The sequence below is a fragment of the Blennius ocellaris genome (genome assembly GCF_963422515.1).
Source record: "Blennius ocellaris genome assembly, chromosome: 11".
NCBI lineage: Eukaryota > Metazoa > Chordata > Actinopteri > Blenniiformes > Blenniidae > Blennius > Blennius ocellaris.
Window position 1 is genome coordinate 13,679,061 of NC_137660.1, and position 24,073 is coordinate 13,703,133.

A 24,073-nucleotide genomic window follows, 5' to 3' on the forward strand; every position below is an offset into this window, starting at 1 on the left:
GGTGGAGGACTATTCATGACTGGCAATCTAATCTCCATAAGTGGCTATGTTCACAAAACAAATGATTAATTTAATGTGGTTTTTGTAGTTCCCTTAAGGCATATAAAAACACCCAATTTTGTCTTTGTATGAGTTCTTTATGTTTAGAATGACATCACCTGATTGTTCTTGTGTGCTCCACTTGTGCCATGTGTGTTTAAGGCCATTGAAAGCAACAAGCTCATATTGTAGTTCATAGTTCAGATATTTAAGTTAGGATTGTGGAAACATAACTGTGTTATTAAGAATAGACGTTTGGAGAATGTTGCATGTTTTAGTTACATCCCCATCTTGTGGTGAGATGCGTGTATTTCATGAGTTTTAGAACAGAGATAAGAGGAAACCTGGTTAAAAACATAACAGGAGAGAACTGTACAGATTGTATAAATGTATTGTTAAAAAAAAAAAATCTAAAATTTGAAACATTCACCAAACATACATTTTTAAATGTATGGTGATTACATAAACAATTTAAGGTGATAGTACATTTCAAAAGTAAAAGGCACAAAATGACACAAGCAAATGTATTCGCTAATACTGTCACTAATCATAGACAAAAAAAAGTATTATTAAGCTTTGCAATCAAACAAATACTGCTCAGTTCAAAGTTGGTCTGCTCAAAGTTACATCACTCTAACTCTCATTCTCTCTCTTTCCCACTCAGTGTGTGTTCTCAGCACGGCGTTGAAGCAATTGCTTGTAAAATTTCCCTCTGGATTGGGGCTTCCTGGGTGTTGATGTGGACGTCTCCCACCTGACCATTTTCATACCTGTGGAAGGCAAAAAACAGAACAGACAACCAAACTATAATCTGGAAACTTCTCAGTCCAACAGAGGTTTTTTCCTGCTTCTTTCTGTTTTACTTACACAAACAGGAAACGTGTGCACACATGAGCCGATCTTGGACAAACCCAAATGTTTCCATGTTTCTGAAGCTCTTTTGAAGTTATCACTGTTGACATATAACATGGAACATTTATATAATATAAATAGCTGGTGAACCACATTGTGATACACTTGGCCAGCATGCGCTCCATGATACATACAACGTTATTAAAACAATGTCACACCTCAAATGTCTAGATCGTGACATTTTGTAAACCTTTGGCAGCTCATATTTACCTTCACACAGTGCAATACAGTTCAGGTTGCTACTTTGCAAGAACCTGGTTTCCCCAAGCTCCTCCTAAACACAAAGAGAACAACAACAACAACAACAAAAGTCATTAAAGAAACAAAAGGGTTTGTGGTCTTCATACAGGATGCAAAACTTAAATATAAGATGAACTGACCTCTTTGATTCTGTTAATTCGGTTGTATTTCTGAATGAGTTCACTTCTGGTTGGTATTTGGTGTTGACCTTTGCCCATCTCTGATAAAAGTGGTGGGGGTGACACACAATTTGTTTTTTTTGGTTTTTTTAAACACACCAGTGAGCATTTTATGAAAATGATCAAGTCCAAAGTATGTGGTCTTACCTGAGTATCCAAAGGATATGCTTGACAGGGGGCTCAAATAGATCCCTTTCCCATATGCTGCCCCATGAAGCTAAAACAGAAAGAGTTAGTATTAGATGTGAATGTTTTGTTAAATTTTAGGGATATTTGCAATCACTTCTTTATTTTTGCTGATTTAAATGTATGTGTCCATTTGGCTGCTCGCTTTGATTGCAAGTTATTACAACTTGTACTGTAATCCCAGGCAAGGTCAAGACAACCAAATATGCAAAAAGGGGCACCAAACCACACATATAATATTATCTTTCTATCCTGATTTCCATAGCCATCTTCATTCTTTTTTCTTAAGAGTACAAGTTTTTATTCATTTACTTAAGTTTTTTTTATGGATAGAACTAATAGAACTTTATTGTTGATTTGCAGTACTTCAAACTGCAACTGCACCAAACGTACCTCAGTTTCAACCCTCTAAATGTGTTGAAACCTTCTATTTTGGTTAATGTTTAAAGGAGTAAGACATTCATATTCACGTTTTACCTGTAACTTGGTGTAGGAAGCATTAACGAGCCCATTCCTCAAAATCGAGTGCCAGTTTTCAATGTGAGAGCCACTGAAAGGAGAGAAAAATTGTGTGAGCTTAGAAATAGCTGTTCTGTATTGCTCATGCTCAAGGTTTTAATAAATATGTGGATCTGTGTTATTGTTCTCATCCATCAGTCTATCGTGTTTCATGTTGTGGGCTTATCACACCCTATATACACTCTTGTATTTGAAAGATCCAAGTTTGTCCTGTCAGTCAACTTTATAATCATGCCTGTGTGTTCATGTCTGATTTCCACTTTGCCACTTATATTCAACTGGGATTGGCTCTAAGAACCCCTGACCCTGAATTTGATCAAGCGGAATAGAAGATGAAAGTATGTAAATCTCATGTCGTCTGTTTATATTTCATGTTGCAGGTATTTTGTAACTGTTTCTGCTTAATATCCATCTCAGTAAGGATTGCCATTAGTTTCTATGTATGTATCTGCGATAGGATCCTCCCCCCTTGCACCCTGACACTGTTTATAAGTGATATGACAGTTTCCCAGAACAGTGCCCAGCGTTGACTTTACTTACTGGAAAGCGAACGTGCTGCCGTGGAGCTTCCTGGCAGTTTGAAATTGAGCCTCTTTGGAAGGAGGGCTGCTGATCAACAGGAACTGATGAGGTGTGTGCATGAACTTCAGTTGCTAATGTGCGCCAATAGATCAAATAAACGGATTTAGAATAACAAAAAGGACATTGGTAAATACAATAAAAGTTATAGTGTTTTGTCTGCCAGTCGAGAACTACAGCTACTTTAAAACTTGCAGCTACTGTTCTAGCATACCCTGTTGAGTGGAAGCTTGGCAATGTGAGATCTGTTGCTGGCTAAAATCCTGTTGTCAAACATACAAACACACACCTGGATATGAATCTATATCTACTTGAATCGAATGGCAATAGTTTTTTATAACATGAACACCAATGATTGGCAGCAACATAACATTATTATTTCTCTTACCACTGCAGTAAAGGGTGAGCAAGAGGGTCAATCTTGTCCATCTCCTTTTTAATGTCAGAGTACGAACCCTGCGTATGAGAAAGTATCACTTCAGCATTCAACCGAACCAATGCAATCAATGGAACAGAGTATGTTTAACTTGAAAATTAAGAATGTCGCACTTAATCCAAGATCACTGACCTGTCCTATCCTCCTGGTGATCAAGACACTGTCCAGAGCTTTTTGCAGCCTCTCGTAGCTCTTTCTCTGTCAAAACAAAACAGAATATGCTTGAATCGCAGAAACGATCCACGTAAAATCAGATCAGGATTAACCAGTGAGCAATTACCCAGGAAAGAATAGGGAAATATATATCTAATATATACATCTGCCACTTTTGTTTCATTATTTGGACGGCAGGTGTACTTTGAGAAAATTGTGGCATAATCTTTCAATTTTATCTTTAAAGTTTTTCCTTTGTTGTGGCGTTGAGTCGACATTTTTGAAAGAATGATTTTACGGATAAGTTCTGGGGAAACAATTCTGTGAAATGTCCAGAAAAGTAGCAGTTTTAACATGTTATGTGTGTTCTCTGACATTTGCCCTTCCATAGTGATTAAAGCTTCTTCATCAAACAGACCAGACAAAGCAGTTCAAATAAATGCATTTGAAAATAAGCAAGGCAGAGCTGCCATCACTCATTCATCATGAATAAAACTCAATCAAATTACTCTAAACTCACTCTCAGGCACTGTAGTATTCGCTTGATGCCAAATAGTAAATTTTATTTGAACATTAAATACTCAATTTATAGTTAAGTCAAATATAACAAATGTTATCATGAATGGCTTATTTTGTTAGTATCATACCAGTGCATTAATTTCTTAAATATTAGCTTGCAAAGCTTTGCGTTTTGTTTTGTTTTTGAATCGTCTTATTAGTTTCATACAAACGGCATTGCTGCTTTATGTATTGCACTGATGTCCTTTCACTTTTATAACCCCAACCCAATTGTAGGACCCCCCCAACCCCCCGTTTTCCTCATTCCAGAAACAACCGTGTCTCAGCTGATACCTTAGGACTAAAAGCCAGAGATTTAGGGTTGCATGGGTCAACAACAGATGGATATGGTTCAAATATGATGCTCTTTCGTGAAGACTGAAGAGCAGCTCTGCACATGGCGACCAACAAATCAATCACCTGCAAAAGCAGAAAATAGCTTTTGTAATGTTGAACTCCTCACACATTGATGACTCTTACTATGCTTGTATGCAGAGGCGTTACCAACCTCTGCACCCGTGGCCACTTCCTCTGTTGCCCCTGACATAACTCCGAGCATATAGAAGGAAAACACACACAGCTCCCTGGTGCAAACTGCAGGCTATAATCACAGAAAGAAGAGTATTGATCATGTATTTACACTTTCTCATTGTGATCTGTGGAACAGCCGCCATCTCATTGTGTTGTCAGAGCTCGTACCTTAAGCATTGGGCCATTTTGAAACACATGCCGTTCATCACAGATGACACAGTATTCGTTCAGGGTTAAGAGTCTCTGCTCAGCGTACCTCATCACCTGTTTCCACACAGAAAAACAAACTGTTACATTTGCTTTCACTCTGCAGCTTTATACATGCCAAAGTATAAACTCAAATTATTTAACAATGTGACATTTTGAAAAGATGTTTGATTTGTTTCTAGTTTGTTATCCACCTTCTATACTACATTTTACACAATTCAGGATTTTTACCTTCATATAGTGTGGTAATTTAACATTGTCTCTCATTATTGTCATATTATTGTTATTATTATTACTTAATCTGTCTAGAGATTAAGAAAAGGATATATTGTATTTCTATACTCAGTTGCTCCTATTCTTTAAAAACAAACTATACCACGAAAAAGTAAATACATTTGATTGTAACCATGAAAAGAAAGAGAAAATATAACATACTCGACACGATTCGTTTAAACAGCAAAACTATAATCCATGCCAAATGGATTTATGTATCTTTATACAATGGATGTCTTTAATATGAATTTGGACAAGGGCTTTACCTGGACTAAGAACCCGTGCTGCAGAGATGGTGGTGTCTTACAGTTGACGATGGCCTGCGAGGTGAAGAGCAGGTCCAGCAGCTGTTTGGTGCTGAGCTGTGCTGATGACTTGACTGCTGAAACCATCACCCTCTGAAGACAAAAAGACAAAACCTAGTTATCAAAGAAAACCTGCAGATCCAATTGCATTGTAAATATTTTTTTGGGGGGGACACAAAGTATTTTTCAAAGGTTATCAACAATGTAACTGAGAGTGAATCCTAACCTTTCCACTGGGTGTGTAGGTGAACAGCTCCCCAGCTGGGTTCTTGATGTTGTACGAAGTTGTATGATTTGAAAATCGGTTCATTTTCATTGTTGGTAGGACGATCCTCCCCTTGACAGCTGGTTCCCGAAGTTGATTTGTTCTGCTCAGTCAGGAAGGTTTGATTGAAGGCATTGGAGATTGTTTACAGTCATCAGCAAAAACATCCGTGTGATCAAATCTGCCTCTTACTTGGACAGCGGTAGCCAGATGCTGAGTCTTGCACGGAACTTTTTGATGGTTCCACTCGGCCTGAACCAGCTGTGCCGCCTCTTATGTTTCACGACCACATTGTCATTTGTCAGACGTTTCCATTCTTGAGCTATGAAGATGGTGAGAATGCTGCAACAGAGAGGAGCAGCTGGTCATAAATTACACAAAAAACGTGGATGAAGCAGATCAGATGATACAGTGAGCAATATGATTATCTAAAGTATGAACTGTTTACTTTTTCAGCTGTTTGCCCACACAGAACTGGTCAGGACTAGACGACTGGAAGACCTCAACTGAAGGGGCTGCAATGACAAAAGCATCACTAAATCAATTGTCCTCTTTCCACATGAAACTCTTGGTTTCCAGAAGTTCTGCTGATGCTCACCAGGACCGTCCAGATACTGAGATACAGAAAAGTGAAGACGAATAACGACGGGCTCGGACTGATTAATCCTCCAGGATTTGGCTGCTTCCCCCTGTAGACACCAAACAATGTTTTAATTCAGTTAAAGAAATACTTTTAGATGCACCCGTTAAAGACCTTGTACCTCTATAATTATGATTTGTGTTTATGTCACATAAATGGACTTCACAAGAAACACTAATGGCTGTCAGGTGATGCCATGCAAGGCACTTTCAAACCTTTGGAAGAAGCTTGTAACATGGGTTTACGCTCTTACCCACGATGCTTTAATGATTGACAATTGAACTGCCAATAATGGGATTGGACGACAAGCTGGCCATATATAGCATGAAGACCATTGTCCATTTCATATAGACTGGGAACATTACTAAAGTCTTTGATTAGTGGTTTATGTCTTAAAATAGCAACTAACTTCTGTGCACCTGTATGAAAAGCGTTTGTCTGCATACATTGGAATAATCTTCTAATCTCGAGAACACCCTGGACTGGTCATCACTATACAGGGCAAATACAACTAAACATTCACATTCTCTATGGGCAGTTTTAGAGTCAACCAATTACCCATTACTGTCTGTGTTTGGACAGTAGGAGGAAACTGAGGCAACCAGAGGAAACTTCACCCATGCAAAGGAAGAACATACCAGCTCAGCACAGTAAGACACCAAAACCTTGGAATAATCATCCTGGCACATATGGAAGTATATTGAGATAAATAAAACTGAGACTTTCTTGTAAAGGATACAAGACACTGTCAGAAAAATATGATGAGAGGCTAGAATCAAAGAGATAAAGTGGTTACCTCTGAAAACTCTGGAGGAACATCAGACACAGGTCAAATTCAAAGTTGAGTTGGAAAATTAATGCTAAAATTGAATTTTTGCATTGACCTTCCTAAACGTTCAACTCAATTTGCATTGAAATGTGTGATAAACCCATAGACTGTTTCTGCTTTGAGTTTTAATGCTTTGTGGAAATATATTATTTCAGATACTTTCAACATTCATTCATTTAGTTAGTTATTTATTTCAGCAAATTTTTTTTAGTCAGTACAATGCACATGAAATAGATTTATGAATAAAACATTTTGTGAGTAAATTGTCACTGGGGCAGGTTGTCACTAGATTTTTTAATGATGCTTTTAAAAGCATCTGTCTATCTCATCATATAAAATGCTATTTAAGTATAGTAAGTGTGACTGATGCGTAATATGCAGATATGTTCCGTTATTCTCGTCATTAACTTATAATGGTTTTGAAGAAACCATCAACACTTACTAGTAGCAGCTCAATGACAGATCAAACTGGACACATGATAGTAATTTATTGATAAGATAACTCATTGAATGAAACACTATGTAATATTAAACATTAAAAATGCTTCTTTTTCAATCAGTGTGTGAATCAGTTATGTATAATGAATGATGACATTAACTTACATCCAAAGAGTTGACATTAACCTTTAAGTCAACATCCACATCATCGATGGAGCCGTACTCTCTAACGGGGGAAAAGGAAGGCACATTTTACAATTCAGGAAAAACAGCTGGACCCTCTCGGCAGAAGACAACGAGATGTTGAGACGCTCACCTGACAGACACGGCAGAGTCTGAATACAGACTCCTGACAGCCTGGATGTCTGTATCCAGCTGGGGGTGGTGATTCAGGTCAGCGGCACAGCTCTCCTGCCAAGGCAAACATTAATACACTTACTCCATGGCCCAAACAGCTCAGCTCTGCAGGGAGGCTGAAGTAAGAAACCACTCACTCAGTTCCACTACAAGGAGCTTGAAAGACCTTTTCAGAGACAAAACTGTCAGAGACAATTTTACTCAAACCTCAAGAATATAAATAATTAGATGTTTATTTGCTTTTAGCCTGTAACTAAATATCAAACGCGTCATGTGTTGACTTTGATGTTTGCATATGTATACAATTTAAAGAATTTTTACTTGGATTCCACACGGCGTTTCTTCTGTGTCACTGTCCTCGTCAGTGCAGCTCTGTGCCCACTGCTGCCACTCACAGTCCTGTCAGGTTAATGGAAAAAAGCTGTCAATCATGGGAGACGCTCATTTACACTGGTAATTTGATCCGTCTGTTCACCCAAACAAAAGTCAGCCAACCATGCTGGCAAGGCTGCCACTGATGTCAACACATTTGATGGACACAATGCTGCATCTACTGCACACACTGAAACAATTGAAATCTCTCAAACTCTACATTAGAGCATTTGAAAATGATTTGCTCTTGATTACATGTTCACACTTTTTGGCCTGCAAAATGGCCAAGAGGAGATGACAAAAATGTGTCATCTCCCATATAATATATCGTGTGTGTGTGTGTGTGTGTGTGTGTGTGTGTGTGTGTGTGTGTGTGTGTGTGTGTGTGTGTGTGTGTGTGTGTGTGTGTGTGTGTGTGTGTGTGTGTGTGTGTGTGTGTGTGTGTGTGTGCGTGTGTGTGTGTGTGTGCGCTCACCATGTATTCACTTCTTTTTCTTTTCTGCAGCAACAATCCACAATATAGTCACTCTGACTGAAACCATTCAGCACTGTGCCAGAAAATTATACAGGACTTCATCAGTGTCACCATATCTGCAACATACAGGTCAAGGGATTTCACTCAGTTTAATCCTAGTTCAAATACAACTCCTATCTTATCAAGGTTTTTCACTCTTGCGTGATGCTGTCATATAAATTAAATGGAAGAGATGATTGCAAATGTTTCCTCGATAGAACAGAGTTTGGGTTTAGAACAAGAATTAAACTCTTACCTTCAATTCAGAAGGAACTCTAACATTTCCACATATTTGTATACTGAACAAATCTATAATGAAAACTATATTCATCCACGTGACTAATAAAACAAAACAAAACAAAAGAACGGCTGTATATCCCTGTCTGACAGCTTGTTGTCTGAGTGTGGTTCTCCTCGGTCCTTCTGTTATGAACTGAACAAAGTCCCACATGGACAGCCGGACTTGTAGGTCATGTGACTGGCTGTTGCCACTGACGGTAGGAACAGCTAATCCCAGTCATACAGAAATCAGAATCGCAAGAGGAGACCTGCAGCTTTTACTGCATTATTATCATCATTATACTTTTTTTTGTTTATTTGTTTTGCACTCATAGTATCTCCCAAGCACCATTACAATATTGATATATTATCATCATCAGTAAAAGAGGAAAGATCAAATAAATACTCTATCCCAGCATGGCATTACAGCGTGCTGAAAAGCTCAGCTCATGAATTAATTTCAAGAGCCAAAAAAAAAGAAAGATCTCTGGTGTCAAATATGAAGGATGGGGAGACGGTTGATGTTTGGCATTTATTAGTCCTCCTGTGTCTCTGCGGTGTTGAAGCTTGACCTTAATCGGTTGTTACCCTTGTTAGCAGCCGCCTGCTGCTCTGCAGTCTGGCCAGATTAGACACTTCTTGGACCTCATACATCTGTGCAGGTCTTTTCCCAACAAAAGCTTTTCTCGAGGTAATCCACTTAGACACGAGTGGATGTTTGCATGGGATAGACACAATGTGCTGCCATTTTTAAGCCTGTGCATCTAAAGAAAGAAAAAAAAGTGTCAACCACTAGTGGCAAACATTTAATCTCACCAGCAGGTTGACCTTGAAAAGTCCAAAAATAACAAGACGAGGCTCAGACTTTGTTTTTTTTGTAAGTAATTAGTTTCTGATTGGTCCACCTGAAAATATTATTATGAAATGGATGATGATGGATGAAGGAGTTTATATCTATTCGGTATTTTCAGCACACTGAAGCTGTTTATCAGGTTCACATTCAATCCAGAAGAGTTTTATGCAAAAGTAAAAATAAAGTTGCTGGAGACAATTCTACTGGTTGTCCACAAGAGAGAGCTGCAGCTGAAATATTCAGAGAGAGAGAGACAGAGAGAGAAAGAGAGAGAGAGAGAGAGAGAGAGAGAGAGAGAGAGAGAGAGAGAGAGAGAGAGAGAGAGAGAGAGAGAGAGAGAGAGAGAGAGAGAGAGAGAGAGAGAGAGAGAGAGAGAGAGAGAGAGAGAGAGAGAGAGAGAGAGAGAGAGAGAGAGAGAGAGAGAAATACATAGGCACATCATACAAAACTATTAAGTAGATTCATCATGGAACTGTTTTCTGTAAAAACAGATTTAACATTTTTTAAAGGGAGGAATTATTGTGATTGTCGGGCTTAATGACAGATCTCCTTTTTTTAACCCTCAAAAGGGGTTCATGGGCTGCATATTGTTGTAGTGTGTAATCCTCTCCTTACATAGCAAGAATGTCCCAGGTTGGACTGTAGGTATGGCTTGAGGGCCCTCTGGTTTCCATCCACAATCTAAAATCATGCGTTTGAGGCTAGTTATGAGGGACCGAGGCAGGATGTGTTCGGTGGGTGTTGGGTGAGGGGATGAAGCAAGGATGAGGTGGGAAGTCATAATTTCAAAAATGTAATTTGATTAATTTTAAATGCCCCTTTTTCTTTTTTTTTTTTTTTTACAAAGGGAGAAAAGCCAGCAGTCCCAGTCTTTTCCATTGGCTGCCACAAACTTCTGTAACATGCTCTTCAATGTTTGATTATATCGTTCAACAAGGTTGTCAGTTTGGGGGTGCTAAGGAGTGGTTCTGAGGCCTTTGATGCCTAACCAGCTATAAACCTGTTTCAGGGTCTTGGACAGGAAGCAGTATCCTGAGTCAGTCAGGTTTCTCAGAGAATTCCCAAACTGAAAATGAACTGCAACAGGGCCGAAGCTATAGGGCGAGCTAAAATTTCACGCAGAGGAAAAGCCTCCGGGTAGCGTGGGGCATAGTCACATATAATTAAAATATGTATATTTATAACCATTCTGGGATCTCTCCAGGGGTCCAATCAAGTCCATAGCTATGTGAGAGAAGGGGGTCTCAATAATGGGCAGTGGCTGCAGGGGATAAAGGCTTGTGTTTTTCTTGCTCGTCAGCTGGCACTTGGGGCAACTTTTACAAAACTCTTGCATTTCCAGACCTGGCCAAAAACAACCTAGCTGCTATCCTCTCATACAGTAGGTCTTGGAATTGCTCAGATGTACCGACCATGTGACCTCAAGGCCTAACACTAGCACCTTTTCCCAAAGCTGCCTAATCTCACAATAAAGTCTTCTCCAGACGGTCTTATTCACCACAGTTGGTACATCCTCTATATGTGCGACCCTGTCATATGCGCCCTTCAGTGTGGCATCTTCCCTCTGCAACTGCTCAATGTCATCTAGCACATCACCCCAAACATCATCTGGCTGAATACCCTGTAGCTCTTCCTCCACTGTACCCACTAGCTTGGCCTTCCTGTGCTGCATGCAGGTCTTCCTAGTTTTTACTCTGGCAGGGGTAGAAATTTCTACTTCAGCAAAAGCCAACTCCTTTAAGCTATTGGGCTCACTGAGCTAATTCTTTTCCTCCTCAGGGGTCTGGAACTGGCTCTGAGAATGTGTGACCACCACGTTAAGTGGCTTACAAGACCGGAGCAATTCTGGTAGCACCACAATATCCTGTCCTATGACCACTGGGTGACTCAGCTTCTCCACCACCCCCACAATCACCTGATACATCTGATTTTTAACATTGAGGTAAACTTCTGCTGGGCTGCCTTCATGCTCATCCCTGTTCACACAAAGCACTTTCCCCTTCCTACCCTGTATGAAGTCTCTTTCATCCACTAAGTGGGGCTGCACCAAAGTCTGGGTACTTCCTGAATCAAACAGAGCAGGAGCAGGCTTCCCATTAATTAGGAGATGGATCGTTTGCAGTCGGCCAAGAAAACATATATTCTTGTCTTCTGGTTTTGGAATACAACTATTACCAGAGTGTTCCAACTTAATCTGTCAATTAGGCTAAATGCGACCTTCCTCTTGGCAATGATAGCACACTACTTTTCCTGCGACTTTCTGCTTGGAGCTATCCCTCGACTTGACTGGGGTAACTGGGTTCCAAGCAGGCATCTTATTGGGCTCAGCAGACATGGAACCACTCCTATGGCCAAACTCCTCAGACCTACCTCTGGTTGTTGGTCTTGGCTCCCACCGGAAATTTGTGTGTGGCCGTGTAGACATGAAGGTCTCTCCCAGCTCTGCTGCCCTCTGGCCATCTGTTGGTCCATGTTCTTTGACTGACTTCCCCACCGGCCTGATCCACTTGTAGAACATGTCCTTGAGGTGCGGTACACCTCATTTATTTCATATTTATGAAGGATTGCTTCCTTCAACCGGTCGTAGTCCATTGCTGCAGCCATGTCCATCGCAACATAGGTGCTGCAGGCCTTCACAGCCACATACGGCTGCTGCTGCCACCGCTGGTAGTGTTGGGGAAAACGGCTCAGTCTCCACACCCTCTCAATGCTGGTTCAGCTGGGTCTGGACACTCTTCCAGTGCTGCTCCTGCCTGTAGGTCTCCTCCTCCTGGGTTCTCAGTCTTCTCCAGGAGTTGCCTGGACCTCCAGGTCCTCAGGTGCCTCCATCTGGTCCCCTCTGGTCTTCTTCCTCTCCGGGTGCACGCCCTGCACCTGCTCCCCTTTTTCTTCCTCTCCAGCTTCTCAGATGGCGATACACATCACTGCCAACAAATGTGAGTGACCAAGGCGGTCACCCCGACTCGGGATGTATTTGGCATGGTTGTGGTTATGAGGATGAGGCAAGGATGAGGTGGGAAGTCGTCATTACAAAAATTAAATTAGATTTATTTTAAATGTTCTTTTTTACAAAGGTTCACAAAAGCATTTAATTTCAGCCTCATAGCAGGCTGGCTGACACAGTCTTTCTCTTTCGGTCTCTCAGTCATCTGTGCCACTGACAGTTGGCCTCTTTAAATAGGCCCAGCCCCACCTTGAATTAGGCCAATCAGGATTGGCTGGGCTGAAACAAAAGTCCAAGGGTTGTTCAACCCACGATAAATTAAGATCACAGACAAAGTTTTAATAATAATGTACATGTCAAACAGACAATCCTTATTACATTCAAAACATATACTCTACATTATTTTGACCTGTCCCTAATTCACCACTATACATATTTACATACAAATATACCAACAGTGCACCCCACCCAGTGGATTGTGCCACCTGCCTCTGACGGCTGAAATACAGGTGCTCCGCTGAGTAAAAGTCTTGTGAGCAGGAGCAGGAGAAGGAAGTGCGTGTGGTGAGTTGTGTTGGGAGTTTTTTTTCACTATACAGAAGTCTTACTGTGCGCCACTGACACTGGGTGTAGTGCAGTGACTTGTGGTGAGGTTCATGGCTGGTGAGGCACTGACTCCTCTGCACTCAGATTTACATTGTAAGAAACAAATTGAAGTATAGAGATGTGTGCAGCACAAATTTAACTTTAACCTTCAGTAAAAAGTTCAGTTTTTCAAACTTTAAATTCTGGTGCTTTAATCAATTTTAATAAAGGTTGTCTATCAAAATGGTAAGGGAGAAATTATTTTAGGCCAAAAGTTTAGTTATCACATACTTGAAGTTTTTTTCTACTTATTGCACCTTATTTAAAAAAAAACCCATTGTGACCAAAATGCAGTTCACCTACGCCCCCTTGAGGTGAGGCTGGTTACCTACCTGCCTCACTGGCTTGACTTTTCTCTGTGCTTTATTGTACGATCAGTGGGTACAATTTTCTCTCACACGTACATTATTAAAGACATGACACAGGCTGTAGAGAGTCCTGCTGTACACAAGTATTTATGTAAAGTTCATATTGGCGATATGCTGAGGAACAGACAAGGGCAGCGTCATGTGACCCAGTTTATATTGGATCACAGTCAGACATGAGGCACAGCTCTTTAGTTCCTCATCTGGGATTTCTGCCCTGGATTTGATCGTCAAGTACTCAAACTTGCCGATTTTTACTTAATAAAATATCAAACGTGTAGAGACATACTGAAAATGCATCTGTAACACAAATCATCTTGCCTCCCCTGACCGCATATCACTGGTGTAGTGGGTACCTCACTACAGACCCGAGATGTTGTTGTATAGTGTCAGCAGTGGCCATGGAAGGTTTGTCAGACTATGTTGTGGCAAAATGTACGGCAACATGCACTCGGTCCCACCCAGTGTGAGTGACACGACGCCACAACCCATCCCCAACACAATCCCCTCAATGTTCACAAGCACTCCCCCTTCAACACTGCGTGCATGTGCTCATAAGTCTGTTTTACAGTGAGAAGGGAATGTCACCTTTTTGCACCAATAGAGTGCGTGTGCGTGTGCGTGTGCGTGTGCGTGCCCACCCCCTGTGATGGTCTATGAACTGTTTAAAATGAACCTTGCCTTTGCCCAACTGCGGTGGTCTCCAGTGCCTTGTGGTCATATGCTGGATAAAGTGGTACAAATGATGATTAGGCATGTGTCTTGTGAGAACAGTTTGGCGCTGAATATTCTCTTTGTGCAGAAGCATGGGCATACTTCAGTCTTGTGCATAGTCGTAAAGCCTTTTGAGCAGACTGGTGGTAATTATAGGACATGCAGCTCTGGAGCTCGGTGTGTTGGTGGACCATACCACGGTTTTCAATTAACCACATAGAATTTACATACATATGTAACAAATTCCACAGTTTGAAATAAATATCAGACAGATTCAAAAGCTATCCATGCCTGCCAATGCAAACGGCACCACTTACTGTACCTTTGCAGGAACCTATGGGATTTCTTGTGTACGTAGGCATGTGCAAACCAATTGGCTGACCTTTCAGTTCCTGGTGACAAGCCCTCCAATAAAAAAAAAAGTAATCACAAATTATTGCTCTATATTTGGCTGTCATTGATCCCTTCAACCCATCTTTAGGTGCTTTTATGACACCTCCAGATTGTAAATTTATCCTTTCAGACAGAGGGGGGCAGTTTTGACTCCAATTTCTCCCCTGTAAAGATAAACCCATTTACATACTCTTGGGTAATTTAGAAAGTATTCAATAGTTGAGTTTATTTTTATGTGAAAGAGCTTTGAAAAGTATCGACTGGTAATTGCATTCTTTTTAAATTTCAATCAGTTTCTTTTTATAACTGATCATTTGGTGCCCCAAAACTTTCAGTGAGCTTAAGTCAGCATAGGACACCGATTGGATTTTCATCCCTTTGGTAGTTTAATAGTAGCTAAATACAGAAGAACATGGATGGCATCTGTGGTTAATGCACACGGAACATGTGAATGCACAGGCCTCATTTGTATTTAAAACTGATGGCATTACTGGGCAAGGCTGAACCCACACATGTTAAGTGGATTGGGTGTCATCAAGGAGACTGCACACACATGTTGAAAATAGTACCAGGTGGATCTAGTTTTATGGTGGCGTACAGAATGTTCTCGCATTCCATATGGAGACTGGCATCGCTCAACTATATATATGTGGCATGATTTTGCTTGTCAGTGTGACAACCGGATCTGAAGTGGGGTTTCACATCTACAGTTCATCGACTATACTCTATTTCTGTTGAAGTGATGTCATAAGATCCTGAATAATGTGCATGTATTCGTACATTGTTAGCACATATATCTATAAACTTGTATGGAGTTCGTAAAGCTGTAGGTGGGATTTTATTGCATGTATGGCAAAAAAATATAGCTATGTGAACTTCTGCAGGCCTCTGCTACAATCAGGTGTTGTCATCATGCATGTAATTTGCAATGCAGTATCACCTTTGCTCTGCTCGGAATTTATTGCAGTAATTAAAGGTTTCAAGTGAATGGTTCAGTCTCATGTGGTGCTGCAGAGCTCATTCAAACCTGGGTGCATAAAGAAATGGAGAAATTTGTCACATTTGAAATGATAGTCAACAAAATGGATACAACACATTTAAGTGAAGAGAATGATGCATAAACCTGCAGTGCATGAAAAAAATAATCATGGTGCTAATGCATGCAAAGACAAATGTAAAAAACAATGTTTTTTTTTTAAGTTTTATTCATGATATACTTGCATCTTTTTTTTTTTTTTTTTGCCAGAATAGCGCGAAGAGAAAACGTCTCAAATGAGTTGCAAGAAGCATAAGGTCTGATCAGAGGCGCGTGTTTAAGTATGAGCGCACAGCTCTGTGATTGGTCAGGTAGGAGAGTTTAACTGATCCCACATAGTTTCTTTTAGAGCTTTAAAAAAACGTTTCTTATATGGCAAGATACATTTTCATAATTTTGTAAAACAACTCCCCAGAGGAGGAGAGAGGCTGTGCGCCTCTTCCAGTGGTGATCATTACCTTAATTGTCGTGCCCTATTTCCTGCGCAGTGGCTGGCGCTCCCATAGGAAAGTAGTCCCGGTTCGTGAGGAGAATAAAAGCTGTCGCTCCAGTAGATCCCGTGGCGCTTTGGTCCCTGCAAAGTTCACCCAGTAGGTGAGTAACAGCCAGAAGACTCAGCTTTATTAAAATAACTCATCAGACTAATTAAGCCCAGGCAGTGGGGATAAGTTACTTTGCATGCTGTTTGTCACTGCTAGATAAATACACTACATTATGTCACCTGCCACTTGTTCTCCAGACAATTGTGTTGCAGCATCTAATTTTCAATAAGTTGGTCCGTGTATTTAGAGTGCTCATGCTTTTTAGTAGCATTAATAACATTTAAAGATAGAAATGTGTATTACTGAATTAAACATTTTCACCTCACATTTTTTTGCTAAGGTGACTGTAAATCACAATCACTCAACTGACTGTTATTGGTAAACACAGGAATGGAGGCCCTCCACACTGCATCTATGTTGCATTCCTCAACTATAAGTATTGGTGGAATTCTGATTATTTGGCCTTGTCCCCTGTAATGTGCAGTCTTTGCGTTCTCTGCCGCTACCACACTTCAAGTGGTGTAAATAATAATTTCCAGACTTCTGTTGAGGTACATTATATATTGTTCTATGTTGGTCTGAGTCACCTTCTGGCTATGCAAGAAGTAATCTGAGCTGTATCTGAACTCCTGCTGGAGACTGAAGTCGGAGGGTCCTCACTTAACTAAAGCTTGGATACAAATACTGGATGTTTGGAGTAGTAATCCACACAGATTCCACACCTGTTATGAATTTGCACCAGTTTATTCAGATTATATTTTATTCTCTATTTCTGTGTTTTTTTTACTTTAATAGTTGTCTGTAACCTTTAATCGTCAAGTAAGGTATGTCCTTGTGACCCTGTCACAAATATCACTGGTGCACTCATGAGGAGATGAACAATCCTTTCCCTTTGCAGGACGTTTCCTGCAGATCTAGTCATGTCGACTAAAACAAAGGATATGGGTTCTTCCATCATCAACACCCAGCAGCTGCAGGCTGCCATGGCAGACACCTTCATCGAGCATATGTGTCTGCTGGACATCGACTCCGAACCTGCTGTGTCCCGCAACACTGGCATCATCTGCACAATCGGTCAGACCTATCGCCATGACTCACTGGCTTATTCACATTACAGAAATAATCCATCGACCACCCTTGGGCGTTTGGGTTAAAGCATCAATATGCCCTGACACACTTTATAATCAGTACTTCTATATTCACTGCAGGACCTGCCTCCCGTTCTGTGGATATGGCCAAGGAGATGATCAAGGCTGGGATGAACATTGCAAGAATGAACTTCTCTCATGGCACTCATGAGGTGATTTAAGCAATGTTCTTTTCTTCCATAATACTAAATCAATTGGTAAAAGCAGTAGCTTCACAAGAAAGGCAACAGTCACTGATTAAGACATTTGCAGAACCTGAAGTCCAGATAAAGCAGCATTGCAATGTTTCTTTGCCCTTTGCAAGTGCTTCAGTGAGGATTTACCCTTTGCGATGGCTGCAGTCAGTGTGATATTACACTTGCACCCCGTTAACCGTCTGTAACCTGATCTGTCAACTTGTACTTGCCCCTTCAGTGACAAGTCTGTGTAGTAGCTTCTCGCTCAGCGGTATTGCAGCCAACCTTATACTACTGACCTCTCGCATTTAAAAGTCATCTCTCTTTAATGTTTTCACTGTCATTTAAGATCTGTTTCAATCATATAATGTATCAGCAGTAGTGAGCACAACAACTCATAATAGTTGAATCTTCAAAGGTTGAGGAAAACCTTTTTTTTTCTAAAGAAACTAAACCAAGTGTAGTTTTGTGCAGTGTTCCCTCTGCTTGATGAATTAAGAAAATCTTGCCGTTAACCATAGCATTAACAAAAACCCACAACAAAGTGGACGTGATATTTGTTATGACATGGAAAAAATGCTTTGACCTCTGTCTCATTGGTGTGCCAGTTGTCAGTACAGCTAAAAATAGGAGTCACTCACAGCAACAGCATGAGCAGGAGGCATGTAGAGGGCAGTCATTAGTGACTCAAGACAGTTGATAAGAGCTTTAAAATTCTGAACTAACTTTATTAAAACATTTTCCCACATTCCCTGCTGCCATGTAAAGGACAGGCAGTTTTGTAACTGCATGTTACAGCTGCTAGGAAATCAAACATACTTGACCTTAATTGTCAAGATTCTTGAGTATGTGTTTCAAGTCATAATATCTGAATTTATACCGACATGGATGCAAAAGATCTAAAGACACTTTAATTTCATCCGTCGGAATAAAGAGACTTCCAAATTTTTGTTCATTGCCAAAATGAGTCTGTGAAAGAAAATGTACATTTAACACGCCCTCCAGTAATGCCTGACAGTCAGTTATTTATGTGCAGTGAAGCTAAACAATGTCATGTGCTAAAACTGTGTTGCAGTTGTGTTTATATATAGTTATGTAATGTGTAACCAGGCTTGGTGACCGTATTGCAGTTTTCCCACCTGCTGTTGCACTTAATGTTTTTTTTTAAAGAATTCATCTCATTTAGAGGTTAGTCTATTTATTCCAGTTTATTTCAATAGTTCATGTTCTTTTAAATGTTTATGACAGGGGTGTCAATACACATAGGTCAGAATTGGCCCACTGAAGGGTGTTTTTGACCTGTGACATGAACTTGCAAAATGTATATAGAGAAATGAAAACCAATAAAGTGTTTTTTTTTATTAAAATGACTGATTGCATTGGCATTGCACTGTTTCAGTAAGAGTAACTGACATGACACAACTCTGAGACCTGAGATCAGTGATTAGCAGTGTAATTATGTCAAAGCAGTCATGTGTCGTTTAAATGTGCAACTTGAACGCTCCCAAAATCCTAGTCTCTTAAGACGCAGAAGCCTTTTGCCTCCATTAGATGGAAGAAAAAAAAAACCCCCACTGTTTCATAAGATTTTAGATCTTTTAAGCATATATGTTATGTTCTTATTTTACTGGTCCCGTCCATTAAAGATGAAATGTTGCCCCTGAACTAAAATGAGTTTGACCCTTCTGATTTATGATTCTTTTCTAGTACCATGCTGAGACCATCAAGAATGTCCGTGAGGCAGCTGAGAGCTTTGTGCCTGGATCTGTTGAGTACAGACCAGTGGCCATCGCTCTGGACACCAAGGGACCAGAAATCAGAACCGGACTCATCAAGGGCGTGAGTTTCATATAAATATTCAAACCTCGCATGATTACAATTCTGATTGATTTCAAAAGTAAGAGAAGCGGTTGGAAGATTTCATGTAGCAACTAAGTTTTTTTTTTTTTTTTTTTATTTTGTTCAGAGTGGAACCGCTGAGGTTGAGCTGAAGAAGGGTGAGACCATCAAGCTCACACTTGATGACCAGTACAAGGACAACTGTGATGAGAAAGTCCTGTGGCTGGACTACAAAAACATCACCAAGGTTCTGCAGACTGGAAACCACGTCTATGTTGATGATGGTCTGATTTCCCTCAAGGTCAAAGAAGTTGGTAAGCACTCAAATAATCAACTGTTTCCTTTTTTAAATTCCTCCGTCAAGTTTCTGTCTGGTGTAAACCCCCCCTATCTTTTTTGTGCATTCAAAGGCTCAAACTACCTGATGTGTGAGATTGAGAATGGCGGTTTGCTGGGCAGCAAGAAGGGCGTCAACCTGCCCGGAGCTGCTGTCGACCTGCCTGCCGTGTCTGAAAAGGACATTCAGGACCTGCAGTTCGGCGTGGAGCAGGGTGTTGACATGGTCTTCGCCTCTTTCATCCGCAAGGCTGCCGACGTTCAAGCTGTCAGGAAAGTGCTCGGCGAGAAGGGCAAAGACATCAAGATCATCAGCAAGCTGGAGAATCACGAAGGCGTGCGCAGGTGGGGAGATGACAAGCAGTCGCCTCTCGACCTGCATTAATCTGTCTATAAAGCTGCTAAACTTGTGCATTTTGGTTTTTTGTTAGATTTGATGAGATCCTGGAGGCCAGCGATGGCATCATGGTTGCCCGTGGAGATCTGGGCATTGAAATCCCAACAGAGAAGGTCTTCCTTGCCCAGAAGATGATGACTGGCAGGTGCAACAGAATCGGAAAACCCATCGTCTGCGCCACACAGGTCAGTCCAATCAGGCTTGAGAGCACAACTGAAATCAAATATTGGAACCTTCTGTTAGAAACTGGCTTTTGCAGACATGAAATTTTGCAACTTGTCTTTTTTTTTTTTTCTCCATGTGAAGATGCTGGAGAGCATGACCAAGAAGCCTCGTCCCACTCGTGCTGAGGCCAGTGACGTAGCCAACGCTGTGCTGGACGGCAACGACTGCATCATGCTGAGCGGTGAGACCGCCAAGGGAGACTACCCCCTGGAGGCCGTGCGCACACAGCACATGGTGAGAACGGCTTCATCTCTTGTTGTATCATGCATGAGCACAATGGAGACTCTCCTGATCACGTTATCATCGAACCACTGCCATGTCTTTTTCATGATTTGTCAGTTTGTTGTTGTTTCTCATGTGAAGAAACTTTCTTTATACATTAAGATTTGCCTCACGTACTTGGACTTTACCAGCCCACTGCTAAAAACTGCAACGATTCACATGATGAAACTCGGATTTTAAACAGTATACTGTGTTGGGAGTTTATCGAACACTCAATACAATTCTCATTCTCAAAAATTCAAATGTCATTGTGAGGGTTTTTTGTTTTTACACAAATCAGCATGGATTTCACGAACTGCTCGTTTCCTGTTGGTTTAAATTGCTTTGTTTCTCCACTGTGGTACCACTCCTCCCTTCACCCTCCTGCCTCCAAACACAATCTGCTCTTGTCTTTAACTGTGACCATGTCACTCGGCAAGCATGTATTTGAGTCTGAAGTGCACAGCGGCCCTCGCTGTTGTTTAACTTCATGTCTTGATGGAAATGGTATGACAAAGTTACCATTTCCATGGACTGTCTTGTAAACTGACTCATTAAAAACATTCTGTGGGGCTGCAGTTTAATATCGCTCAACGTTGTCCATTTCCATGTTCACACATTCAGATCGCCCGTGAGGCAGAGGCCGCCATGTTCCACAGGCAGATGTTTGAGGAGCTGCGTCGTACCTCCCATCTGACTCGCGACCCCACGGAGACCGTCGCTATCGGTACCGTTGAGGCTTCCTTCAAGTGCTGCGCCAGCGCCATCATCGTGCTCACAAAGAGTGGCAGGTGAGACACACACGTCGGTGTCTTGTATCTCAGAAAATCCTCCAGTGGAAGCAAAGAACCTGCTGCGTCATGTCACTCTGTCCCAATGTCTTTGCTCCCTCTTCTACCCAAGACCCCTGACTCACACAGGAAGTTTGCCAACATTCATCGCACTTACAAACTGAACTCCAATTGTGACCTTTTGATATGTGAACCCTGACATTTTAGGAGTTAATTTTAACTCCATGGTCACTCTTTTCCTTTTGGGAGTTCATCCTTCCAACACATGATACAGAACACACACCACTGTCAGCTGAACTCTTTTCATGACGTTTCTTTAATAAAGTTCTGATACTTGAGTTGATGAACACATGAATGAGTGAAAGGAAAGCAAAACTTGGGAAAAAAACCCCAATTGAACACTATCATTTGTCTAATGTTGACGACATCGTCTGTTCAATTCCTGCAGGTCTGCTCACATGCTGTCGAGGTACAGGCCCCGTGCTCCCATCATTGCTGTGACCCGCTGCCCTCAGACCGCCCACCAGGCTCACCTGTACCGCGGCGTCTACCCCATGCTCTACACCAAGAAAGCCAACGATGTCTGGGCCGAGGATGTTGACCTGCGTGTCAACTTTGCCCTGGAGGCTGGTGAGTAGCAAATTTAAAAAGATTACTCCTTTAATTTTAATATTCTCGCATTTTTGAGAAACTATAGTTTCATTCAAAACGACTCATCCAAGAGCATTCATTTTCTTTTTTTATTCTCTGGTAACGCTTCTCACTTTGTCATTCACAGGCAAGCATCGCAAATTCTTCAAGTCCGGTGATGTTGCTATTGTCGTGACTGGCTGGCGCCCAGGCTCTGGTTACACCAACACCATGAGAGTTGTGCTGGTGCCTTGAACCTGAAAGGAAATTAGTAGTCTACCCCCCGCCCCGCTATAACTTCCTCTATTAACGACTTTCAGAACCGCAATTCAAAGCTGGGCCACTCCTTCAAAAGACTTTTGATGGTGTCGTCCACAAACAGTAACTCCATGATTCCGAACAGTTGTATGTCCAATTTCCTGTCAAAGATATCAAACTTGATTCAGTACATTTTAGTGGCGTCTCCGCCGTCACGTCATTGCCTGACAGTTTACATGGTGAGCGAAGTGGAGAGCAGTGTTCCTCAGCGTACACCACAACTCAAGCCAAGGTACATGTTTTGTCATTTCCTTGGTTTGGGTTCCTTCAATGTCTGGGGATGAATGTAAATATGTACTTTTGTCATTCTTTCCCTTCTGTGTGCTACTGACCGCTGGCACACTGAGCCAATGTGACCTGAACTGGCATGACTGGGCTATCATCCATTAAAATGAACTGTTGGATCAATTGTTTGTCTTGCTGTCATAATTATTATCACCAAGTGCTGTTTATTTTGTGCAAAGGAAACAATGGAAAATATATAATCATGAAGAATAAACCAAATAAAGAGTGAATCATCAATGACAGGCTAGAAGCTCTGATTAATGTGGAGCTACAAGATAATTCTTCAGAGATACTGATCAAACTAACATAAACACAACTATACGTCAATTCAAGTTGGCGCAGCAGGACCGACGTGTTCGTACTTGAGGACAAAACATTCTTAACACTGCGTTATATAAAAGACTACAGGTCCTGCAACACTACCATTCATGTCATTAAAGTAGACGCAACACACGCCTCCAAACAAGGCTATGTTTCATATAACTTATATTAGGATTTATTTAGACATGTACACATTTTAGTAGAGTTGGCTTTCATGCTCTTCTGCCCCATCACCAATCATTACCAATAACAGCCATCCATCCATCGCCCTTTACAACTGAACTTGCTATAGATTCATTCAGATGAGCACTCTCCTATTTACGTCTTTCACTCAAAGTAATTCAATTCTGGGTTTTCTCCCATTTATCAAGAAGTAGGGATTATGTGCCGACATGCAGTTTAAAAAGTTTAATTTCAGGGACATTGAGTATGTATATCTGACATGACATCTGATGTGGTTAAAATCTGTCGCGGATCACTAGTTCTCTGAAAAAATAAGTTGCAATCTGAAAGACAAAGGAAATGATTTTATGGCCAATATTGGCCAGAAAGACACGTCTGAACACCTAAATAAGACATTTTTAGATTGAGAGTCCTATGAAAAAACTAGAACTATCGTAGGCAAATCCAGGTTTGCTTCAATTTGTCGTGGTAGCACCATTTCTGTTTTCAAAAAATTTTCACAAAGAAAATTGTTAGAAGTCAAATCTTGAATTTGGTGAATGATAGTGAAATAATCAAAATTTAGAACATGAAGGCTGTGATGCCTGAATGAAAAAACCCCAAACCAAAACCATTGAAATTGTGGTTTAAACTTTGACAGTTTCATGTAGTCGGGCTGTTGCATGTCCTGGGACATGAGGCTTGTTGAAACGTTATCCTGAATGGCCTGTAAGTTTTGTCTGCGTTTACCTGGCAGCGACATCACAAAGAAAAACAAGCGAATCCTGATCAAACTCTAGTAATGGTGAATTAAATATCCATATAAACACTAATCTAGTGATCATTACTCTTTCACTATGGTTAATCGGGGCTATGTTTTC

The 24,073-nt window shown here is 40.9% G+C and overlaps 2 protein-coding genes across 2 annotated transcripts; one reads left to right on the forward strand and one right to left on the reverse strand.

The window, feature by feature from the left end:
• Positions 1–712: 712 nt before the first annotated feature.
• On the reverse strand, positions 713–12,813 carry LOC308137006 (protein mono-ADP-ribosyltransferase PARP6-like; the record flags this gene model as incomplete). The annotated part of the gene is made up of 24 exons (XM_080505562.1): positions 713–809; positions 907–991; positions 1,162–1,225; positions 1,332–1,411; positions 1,518–1,587; positions 2,034–2,106; positions 2,616–2,728; positions 2,869–2,917; positions 3,043–3,110; positions 3,223–3,288; positions 4,096–4,221; positions 4,310–4,402; positions 4,501–4,596; positions 5,079–5,210; positions 5,344–5,485; positions 5,575–5,724; positions 5,831–5,897; positions 5,981–6,071; positions 7,455–7,515; positions 7,606–7,700; positions 7,968–8,045; positions 12,035–12,328; positions 12,464–12,564; positions 12,735–12,813. 24 exons carry the CDS (start codon positions 12,811–12,813, stop codon positions 713–715), a joined length of 2,370 nt encoding a protein of 789 aa, XP_080361688.1.
• A 3,414-nt stretch (positions 12,814–16,227) lies between these two features.
• pkmb (pyruvate kinase M1/2b) lies at positions 16,228–22,833 on the forward strand. The gene is made up of 11 exons (XM_080504525.1): positions 16,228–16,355; positions 17,202–17,377; positions 17,512–17,603; positions 19,335–19,466; positions 19,594–19,780; positions 19,877–20,147; positions 20,234–20,384; positions 20,506–20,658; positions 21,310–21,476; positions 21,925–22,106; positions 22,255–22,833. Exons 2-11 carry the CDS (start codon positions 17,224–17,226, stop codon positions 22,359–22,361), a joined length of 1,596 nt encoding a protein of 531 aa, XP_080360651.1. The 5' UTR covers positions 16,228–16,355; positions 17,202–17,223; the 3' UTR covers positions 22,362–22,833.
• Positions 22,834–24,073: the final 1,240 nt, after the last annotated feature.